Raw genomic sequence first — 10,041 nt, 5'->3', positions numbered from 1 at the left:
TTTTTGCGAACAAGAATGGCTAGAGTTTAGGCTGGTAAACTTGTCCAGCAGTGTTCGAATCCGTGGGGTGCTAATGTGTGTAATCCACAGAAAGGTCTCTCATATTCTACCTAACAACGTAAAGGGAGGGATCCCCGTGATCGGCCCCCCTTTAGTCACATTTATTTTTGTTGGGAACTTCAGATCGTAATACTTGAGAGTCAATATTAGTACATCAATCATGCTGCAGCCATATTAACTGCAAAAATTGAGTTATTTGACAATTTTCTTCACCACACAAGATCATCTACTACAGTACTATATATACTGCAATATGCATCATTTCTTATCTGCATTCCGATGTTCTAACCGCAAGGCCATCATTTGCTAATAATATGTTCTTTTGCCCCCGATTTCATTCAGATTTGGTGTTCTAACTGCACAGTCATCATCTGCTAATATTTTCTTTGGCCTGATTTCATCCAGATTCGGCGGTGTACCAAACTACCAAGTCATATGATCCATTCAGCACAGCAAAACCCAGAAGGAGAGAAGATGCAAGGCAACGAAGGAGTCGGCGCCATGGAGCCGCGTGGAATGCAATCGCTTTGCTGGATCTCCGAATCTTCTCCGCGCGGTTTTCGTTTTGCCGTTGTCATCCTCTGACCTATGTTTTTGTGATCGGAAACCAAATGTTTTTGAGCTGCACTCTGTTGCTGTGCCCTCTATCTTTCTCCTTACGAAAAAGATGTTTTTTTTTTAACTTTCTGGCGAGGAACAGAATTTCGCGCTTGCATGGATGCTGGTGGCGTGTACTGAGTGGCATAAGAATTTCTCGTGTACCTGGGGGCATTAGCAGATGGTAATCCAAACATGAATGATTTCTTTCACCTGATGATTATCAGTCTTATCACAACAGCGCCTTGTACTGCCTTCATTGACTGGACTCGTAAAAAATTCTTGGTGCAGTCGTCTAAAAGTCGAAGAGCCATACCAACTTCTGTACCATAACCTAAAAAAAACTGCGATCCGTCTATCTGAGTGGAGCAAGAACTTGTTCTCCAAGGCTAAGGTTCAGCTCCATGCGGTGAGAACCTCCCTATATGCGGATGATGCTGTTGTTTTTCTGGCTCCTATCAAAAGGGACGTTGACAATCTTGCTTCCATCTTGAGAGGTTTTGGCGAAGTGACAGGTCTATGCACCAACTTTCAGAAAAGCTCCGTTGTGCCAATTCGATGTAGTCATTTTAATCTTGGGCACACTCTTCTGAGCTTGCCTGCAACTCGTGCTACTTTCCCGGTGAAGTATCTTGGCTTGCCTCTCTCTGTTTGGCAGCTCAGAAAGGTGGATTTCCAATACCTTGAGGACAAGGAGGCGAGCAAATTGGCCACTTGGGACGGCCAGGACAAGGCGGCGAGCAAATTGGCCACTTGGGACGGCCAAAATATCACTACCATCGGCCGCACGACACTTGTCAAATCGGTCATTTCATCCCAAGCGATCTACTCAATCACGCCTCTCATTGTGCCGCCAAGTACGCTCAACAACCTAAATAGATTGGAGAGGTCGTTCCTATGGTCCGGTGCGGTAAGACAACGGGAGCCAAATGCAAAGTCAATTGGAAAATAGTTTATAGGCCAAAGGAATATGGTGGCCTGGGGGTACTCAACACCGAAGAATTTTCGCGGGCTTTACGTCTTCGTTGGCTGTGGTATGAATGGAAGGAGCCCCACAAGCCTTGGGTGGGATTTGGTAACCCTTGCACCGCCGAGGACCTCGAGTTTTTCTACGCCTCTACAATTATCACTGTGGGTGACCGTGCAAAAACACCGTTCTGGGACTCCCCTTGGCTATTTGGGCGGAAACCCATGGATATTGCTCCATTAATCTGCGAGGCTTCAAGGAGAAAGAATTGGAAGGTGCGTGAAGCCCTCTATGAGAATGCATGGATTCTCAAAATCAATCCAAACATTGTTATCTCCATTCGCCACATTAGCGAATTCTTCACTCTTTGGATGCTTGTTCATGACTTCCCCCTTGACGACCAAGCCGAAGACGACATTACTTGGAAGCACGCGAACGATGGGATCTACTCGGCGGCCACTGCGTACAAGGCTCTGTTCCTTGGATTGACTCTCTCTCCCATGGACCGTATGGTTTGGAAGGCTTGGGCACCCCCTAAGGTAAAATTCTTTGCGTGGCTTGCCCTGCAAGACCGAATTTGAACCGCCGATCGATTGGAGAAGCGTGGTTGGGTCAATTGTGGTCTCTGTCCACTATGCAAGAGAGAGCAAGAAACGGGGCCACACCTCTTCTTCAAGTGTCGTTACACTCTTAGGCTTTGGAGATCTATCATCAAGAAGCTTGGGCTACCTCACGTCAACATTCCCGATTGGCATCTTGATGAATCCGTCAAGGAGTGGTGGGTCAAGCGTACCGATGACCGAAACCCGAATTGGCATGCCATGTCCTCTCTCGTCATGCTCACCTCTTGGACCATTTGGAACGAGCGAAATGCTAGGGTATTTCGGCAAAAAATTGCGCCACCGCCTATTCTCCTCCAAACCATCATTGGTGAGGCAAAGTTATGGGTTACTGCCGGCGCCAAGAAGGTAGGGACTATCATTGTATGTGAGTAATTGTCATGTCGCTTGTATGGGGTGTCCTGTAAAACTCTAAACTCTATTCTCTCCTTATTTAATAGATGAGGCAAATCTTATGCCTCCTTTTTGAAAAAAAAAAGTCGAAGAATTTTTTATGCAGTTGCTAAAAAAAAACCTTGGTGCAGTTGTTTAAAAAGTCATGAAAATAAAATAAAATCAGCACGTACTGCCACTGCTTGTGAACCTTGAAATGCAAGTCGTAACCGATCATTTAAAAAAATGAAGGGACATTTGAAGGAAGGAAGCGTTCGTTCAAAGATGAATGATGCACCAATCATCATCCACCGTAAATGAACCATTTTCCTTTTGAGAATGATGGCCCGCCGTAAATCGAACAGTCGTTAGTCACAAGCCCATGGGCCTTACAGCTGACCTGTATGAGGAGGAGATCCACCGTAAATCAAACACTCACTCAGCCCACACACACGCGTCAGAGGAGCATCTGAGCCCCTTTTGTTTGACACTGGCCGCAGCTGGTTTTGTTTAGTCCCATACCGCTGGCCGCAGCGGAGGGCGAGCCTTCGGGCGCTATAAAAGAGGGAGCGGGTGCGCCGTTGGAAAGCATGATCCTTCAGGCAGCAAAAGGGAGATGATGAGTGGTATCAGCTCGCTACAATGCGAGAGGGGTGTCCGCCCCAACCAAGCCTGTTACGACAATGGGGCGCCCCAGTGACTTACCATCTGATCCCGAATTCCATTTTTTTAATTGATTAATTGATGAAATGCTTTTTTCCTTCTCTTGCTGAATTTGTTTTTTTTTTCCTGCTTTGGATTTTTGTTTTCTCAGTTTGCTTTGCTGTTTTGGAAGCGGTTTCTTTTTTGCCCTTCGAATTTTGTACAATAACTGAGTACATAACTGAGTACTCCATAAACAGTAGAATACGCACATACAATAACTGAGTACGCAAAACGAATTATGATAATCCACCTTAATTTCAAACATGGCCCGGGCATAGTCTTTCTGTTAATTTAAAGTCCAGTGATGAAGAAATTATCTGAACGAGACTATCCTAAAAAAAATTCTGATTGAGAGACGTCGTTATAAGATGGGAGTTTTACGTCGTTCACAAGGATGCCCTTCTCTTGTTCATCCAATACAATAAATTTTGGCACGCACATCGTAAATCCTAATTGTGAATGCTTTTGAACAAATTATGAGTTGATTTGCAATTTCTACGATAACAGGACATGATCCATACGAGAAAATGCTCCTTTTAAGGCAGATAATATTTTTTTTTTCAATCCATAGAGATATAGTTCAAAAATTTGGCAGCTAATGTGTTCTCTATAGGTAACACAAAAGGCATGAACAGTCGTATTTTGCTGCAAATGTTTACGTAAATGCAAACTTGCACAGGTTACTATGTTTCTCACTGGAAACTAATTCAAAATATTTCTATATGGACTGAAGTAATAATCTGTATTATAGAACCCTTAGAAAATAAAAACTTTCATATATACTCCCTCCGTTCCTAAATGTAAGTCTTTTTAGATATTCCAATAAGGGACTAAATACGGAGCAAAATGATTGAATCTACACTCTAAAATATGTCTGTATACATCCGTATTTAGTCTATAGTGGAATCTCTAAAAAGACTTATATTTAGGAACGGAGGGAGTACAACATCTACGTGTTGTCAAATGCAAAACTCTGATTTGTTCAAGGTTAAAAAAAACTTTGGTTTGTTCAGGAATGAACTGATACTGTTAGCATGGTCATTGACCAGTTTGTTGTTATCATGGTATGGATATATTTGACCAGTTAGAACCTTGTCTCTTTTGTTCGGTTTCTTCTCCCACAAAAACATTGTGTACTTTCTGGCGCTTCCTAGGCAAAAAGTTACCACGAATATGAGATTGTGGTTTTATGATTTAAAGTTCACAAGGATGCGGTCTCTTGTTCCTCCAAGTCCAATACAGTAAATGTTTAGTATGCACATCATGAATACTAAATGTGAGATTGCTTTGGAACAAATTATGAGTTAATTTTGCAATTCTATGATAACAGGACCTGATTTGTACGAGAAAATGCTCCTTTTAAGGCAGATAGTAATCTTCTTCATTCCATAGAGATATTCAAAAATTTGGCAGCTAATGTATTCTCTATAGGTAACACAAAAGGCGCGAGCAGTCATATTTTGCTGCAAATGTTTACGTAAATGCAAACTTACACATGCTACTATGTTTCTCACTAGAAGCTAATTCAAGATATTTCTAGGTGGACTGAAGTAATAATCTTAATCATAGTCATGAACAGTCATATTTTGCTGTAAATGTTTCCGTAAATTCAAACCTACACATGTTACTATGTTTCTCACTAGAAGCTAATTCAAAATATTTCTATATGGACAGAAGTAATAATTTTAGTCATAGAGCCCTTAGTAAATATAATTTTTTGATATATACAACATCTACATATTGTCAAATGCAAAATTGAAGCAAATTGTAACTTCAATTCAACTTGTATGGAAGCAAGACACTAACATAGTGCTATAGTCCATACGCTCCATCTCTAGTTAAATTCCATGATGCTATGATGAAGACGTTAATGGCTGCATTCCCATCTTTCTTTCTTTGTAAGATTATAAACACTAACCTCCAGCCCAGGTTCGTCTGGTGAACATCTAATAAGCAACAGTCCCATCACAGGGGCTAGAGATGAACAGTTTAGGCTTGTTCGCTGTTCGGGTTCCATAGGTGCGGTGGTCTGGCTCCGCCACTGGCTGGGAAGCTGACCCCCATGAGGCCTCAAGCCCTCAACATAATATTTCCTGGTTTGATGCCACATTTCGTGTTACCCCAAATCAGTGAACTGGACCCAAAGTACCTCCAAACATCATATTTAATCATATTGGATCCAAGTATATAGTCTCCACAATACAGACAGACAAACTTGAGATCATGAAATTATTTTCCATCATAAGTGCCAACTGCTCACCTTGAAAGAGCAAATGACATCTGTTAGGATCGAAAGTATGTGAATCAAGTGTTCGCAGCATGGTTAAGCACTCAGTTCAATACAACTCCTTCCAGGTTCCTTGACCAAACCTTTCTTGTTTAGTAGCGTCCTATAGGTTGTCGCCTTCTTCCAATTCCCCAAACAACTGAGCATATTAGACACTAAGACACAGTGACCAGAATCTTGAGGGTCCAGGTTAAGTAATTCCTCTGATACTGAATCTATCGAAGAATCGGCACAATGAGAACTGTATGCACTTACTATAGGAGCCAAAACCTGATTCTGTAACTGAACAGGGATCTTCTTAAAGAACTCCTTAGCTATACTAATTTGACCAGACTTACATAGCAAATCAGTTATGCACATATAGTGCTGAATAGATGGTTCAATACCATATTCCTCTGTCATGCTGCGAAAACATCGAAGGCCTTCATCTATTAAACCAGAATAATTGCATGCTGTTAACAGATGGGTAAAGACAATGGCATCTGGTTGAACACCTTCTTTTTGCATCTCGCTGAAAAGGATGAGAGCTTCACTGCCTTCTCCGTTGCAAGCATATCCATTAATCATGGCACTCCAAATAGGTAAGTCTCTATCAGTAACCGCATCAAATATTTTCCTAGCCAGCTCAACGCTCCCACACTTGCAGTATGCGTCTATCAGTCCGGTAGCGACCCGCAGGTGTGACTGCAGTCCGATTGCCACCACATGCTCCTCAACCTTTCTCGCATGATTAGCAGACCCCAAATCAGCACAGGCAGAAAGAACTGATGAAACTGTTGTCACATTTGGCTGCACATCTGTGCGCAACATGCTATCAAACATTGTCAAGGCCTTGTCTGGGCGGCTACCTTCAACATATCCATTTATCATTGAAGTCCAAAGCACTACGTTCTTGCAGTGAACTGCATCGAAGACCTCCTGAGCAGCCGCAAGATCCCCACATTTGGCATATAAGTTAACCAATGATGACACAAGATCTTGCTCGGATTCAAAACCGCTCTTGATGAGAAGAGCATGCACGCCCTTGGCCACCAACAGATTCCCTAACAGAGCAGCAGCTGAGACGAGATTAACCAGCGCGATCAAATCAAATCTGTGCCCAGCACCCTGCATGCGGTTGAGCAGAGCAAACACTTTGTTAAAGTCGCCCGTCTGCAAGAACCCCGATGCCATTGCGCTCCAAGAAACTACAGACTTGTTGTGCATAGAGTCAAACAAGAACAACGCGGCATGCAGCTGGCCATTACGGACAAGCATGGTGAGCACCGAGTTCGAGACCGGCAAAACATCGTCGAGCCCAGACTTGAGGCTATATCCATACACGCACAGGCCAAGGTTTCTCGTGGCCATTGAGTCCAGGCACCCGGACAGCATGCCGACGAGCGTGCCCCCGCTGGGGCTCACCCCTAGGCCCCGCATCACGTTGAACATGGCGACGGCCTCGTCGAGACGAGAAGCCTTGCTGTACGCAGTGACCATGCAGTTCCAGGACACGAGGGTCCGGCTGCTGGTGGGCATTTCGTCGAACAGGCGGCGCGCGTCCGGGAGGGACGCGCACTTGGCGTAGAAGTCGAGCAGCGAGGTGCGGACGAAGACGTCGCCGGCGGCGCCGGCGAGGAGGGCGTGCGCGTGGAGGGAGCGGCCGAGGCGCGGGAGGCGGAGCGCGGCGCAGGACTTGGCGAGGGAAGGGAAGGTGGAGGCGTCGCCGCCGCGGAGGCCCGCGGCGAGGAGCGAGGCGTAGTGCCGGAGGCAGAGGGTGTAGGACCCGGACGCGACGGCGAGCTGGATCAGGCGGTTCCAGTGGCGGTGGGTGGCCGCCGGGGCTGGGACGCTCATGCTGGGGCTCACCGACGGGGAGAAAGATTTTGGTTAGCAATATGACCATTTTTTTTCCATCGAGTTCGTGCGGTCGGTATCCCGCAGTTTTCCAGCTAATTTTTTAAATATAATACTTTTTTTATTAATTTTCATAAATATTACGCCGGATATATCATTTTTTTAAATAACCCATGCCCAAAAAGTGCTTACCTAGCGAACAACCCCGCGTCGCTCCGCACGAACGACACGGACGGCGACCCAAGCCACCGCCGACAGCTCTTTCTCGGTCGTATCCCTCGCTCGCCGCCGTCTAGATGCACCGCCGGGCAAAGCCCGTGTGGCAGCGGTGGCGGCGGGGCTTCTTTTCCACGGGGCTGGCGGCTCGTGGCTGGCTCGTGCGGCGCCGGCGCATGGTCGTCGCGAGCTCGGTGTCGGCGGGCTGAAGCCCCTCTCCTCCGACGGGGGCGGCAGATCTGGGGCCCCCGTGCCCGGATCCGGTGGTGTGCGGGCGGGGCCGGCTTGCAGCGGCGGCCCTGTAGTCGTGGGATGGTGCCCGTGTTGCGGTCGATCTGGTCTGGCGCAGGCTTGGCCTGGTCGTGCTCTGGAATCTGTTACAAAATTGAATTTCTAGACTTTTTAAAATCTTATAGTACTGTATTTTTTTTAGGAAGGCCATCATGGCTACCTTTATTAAAACTTAAATAATGTTTACATCGTTCATGAGCTTACTGACATAAAGTCAGGGGGCTCGTCCAACCAACTAAATGAAGTCTTATTACAGTAACCGAAATGAGCTAGCACATGAGCCGCTTGATTACAAGATCTATAACAATGCTTATAAACGACATTCCCAATTGAAGTACTAGTGTCCACACATTCTGCGAATATTACCGCCGCCGAGTCCCACCATATTGTTTGTCCATCACAATAATTGATTACTTGCAAAGAATCTGCTTCAGTACTGTATTTTTAATATGTCAAAATTTCATGTTGTTGATCTTTTCGAAGGAAGCAGATAAAAAAGGAAAAAAAAAACAAGGGCGGGGAGGCAAGAGCTCGTATTCCGAGAGCAACTAACTAACGAGCGCTCCTTTGGGAGCCTCGCAACGATCAGCGCCACTTGGCGCGCTCTCAGCCGCCCGCCAAGTGTCGCGCTCTAGGCGCTCCTTTCAGATTTTTTATATTTTTACGCATGTGTTTTTGGCTTTTGGAACGCATTTTTTTGGTTTTTTTTGACATTTTGGTTTTTCACCGGTCTTCCTTAGCTTTTGGAACAATTTTTTTTGAAAAAGAATTTTTTTTCTGTGAAAATACGCATTTTTTTCTTCCACGAGAGTCACGGTTTTGCTTCCACGAGAGGCACGGTTTTGCTTTCGCGAGAGTTACGGTCGTGCCTCTCGGAAACGAAAAAAAACATGTTTTCTGTTTTATTCCTTCCACGAGAGTCACGGTTTTGCTTCTGCGAGAGGCACAGTTGTGCTTTAGCGAGAGTCACGGCCCCACTCAGAAACGAAAAAAATGCATTTTTTATTTTTTTTCTTTCACGAGAGGCACGATTTTGCTTCCATGAGAGGCACAATTGTGCTTTCACGAGAGTCACGGCCGTGCCTCTCGAAAATGAAAAAAAATATGTTTTCTGTTTTTTTCCTTTCGCTAGAGGCACGGTTTTGCTTTCGCGAGAGTCACGGTTGTGCTTTCGCGACAGGCATGGTCGTGCCTCCTCGAAAAAAAAAACGTGTTTTCTTTTCTTTTTTTCCTTCTACCAGAGGCACAGTTTCGCTTTCGCGAAAAGCACGGTTGTGATTTCGCGAGAGGCGGGCATGCCTCTTTCGGAAAATGTGCAAACATTTTATAAATTTTGCACACATATTGTAGAATTTTTGGATGTTTTTTACTGCCAACATTTGTTAAAATTAAAATAAAAAAATAAAGGGAAAACGTGAAAATCAGGAAAAAAAACCGAGCGAACAAGAAGCAAAAGGAGAAAGTGTTGGAAGTTAGACTCGCATATTTTTTGTTGAGTACTAAAGGTAGGTCGTAGGCCCAAAGTCGTTAGGTCATGTGAGTTTGCGCAAAATTACATTGCGTGGAGCATCAAATAGGATTCTTCACCTTTCTGGGCCATAAAAGCGGATTGGATTTTAATCCATTGTTTGAGCTATAAAGTAGTTTGGGCTTTAGAACATGGTTGTATACTTGTGCTTCACAAAATCAAAACCTTTAGTGGGCCATCGATCCACTCTGTGTAGCACACATAATTCCCATCCTCCACTTATTCATTAAGCGAGATTTGGAGCAGCTGAGTGTGATGGGTGATCAAAAGAGGAGCTTGGGAGCAGGCCATCCGAGAGGACCAGCTTCCTGGGTCCAACCTTTGGAGGGTCAGACAAAGATCGATTGTGATGGGGGCATGGCCAATCTAGAGATGAAAGGCGTTATCAGTGCAGTCTGTCAGAGTGAGCAAGGTGTTTTCCCAGGTGTGTCTGCAATCAAGAAATAAGGATGACAGTGAACCTCCAGCCTCCTCAGCAATTTGGCATTCCTGTCCGTCGGATCTGGTTGCTTGATCTGATCTGGACCGTCGGATCGAGTCCTTAGAAGACCTTGGCCGTTGG

General features: G+C 45.1%; 2 protein-coding genes and 1 non-coding gene across 3 annotated transcripts in view; 2 read left to right on the top strand and 1 right to left on the bottom strand.

Annotated features, from left to right (window-relative positions):
• Positions 1 to 877, top strand: part of LOC119307219 (transcription factor PCF8-like) — a 3,780-nt gene extending 2,903 nt beyond the window's left edge. The window contains exon 3 of the mRNA XM_037583311.1: positions 466 to 877. The gene's annotated coding sequence lies outside the window, so the exon portion shown is untranslated. The remainder of the gene's footprint in view (positions 1 to 465) is intronic.
• Positions 878 to 3,227: 2,350 nt separating this feature from the next.
• On the top strand, positions 3,228 to 3,332 carry LOC119313329. Its single transcript, XR_005151666.1, has one exon. It is a non-coding gene; the product is annotated as a small nucleolar RNA Z279/snoR105/snoR108 (small nucleolar RNA).
• Positions 3,333 to 5,019: 1,687 nt separating this feature from the next.
• LOC119307217 (pentatricopeptide repeat-containing protein At1g11290, chloroplastic-like) lies at positions 5,020 to 7,444 on the bottom strand. Its single transcript, XM_037583310.1, has one exon. The coding sequence runs from the start codon at positions 7,442 to 7,444 to the stop codon at positions 5,645 to 5,647; it is 1,800 nt and encodes a 599-aa protein (XP_037439207.1). The 3' UTR covers positions 5,020 to 5,644.
• Between the last annotated feature and the right edge of the window lie 2,597 nt (positions 7,445 to 10,041).

The sequence above is a fragment of the Triticum dicoccoides genome, chromosome 5B, assembly GCF_002162155.2.
Source record: "Triticum dicoccoides isolate Atlit2015 ecotype Zavitan chromosome 5B, WEW_v2.0, whole genome shotgun sequence".
In the NCBI taxonomy this organism is placed as follows: Eukaryota; Viridiplantae; Streptophyta; class Magnoliopsida; order Poales; family Poaceae; genus Triticum; species Triticum dicoccoides.
This window is presented reverse-complemented; position numbering and strand designations above follow the sequence as displayed.

Excerpts from the sequence above, each read along its gene's own strand:
- LOC119307217 (XM_037583310.1), bottom strand. The coding sequence starts at position 7,444 with ATGAGCGTCCCAGCCCCGGCGGCCACCCACCGCCACTGGAACCGCCTG.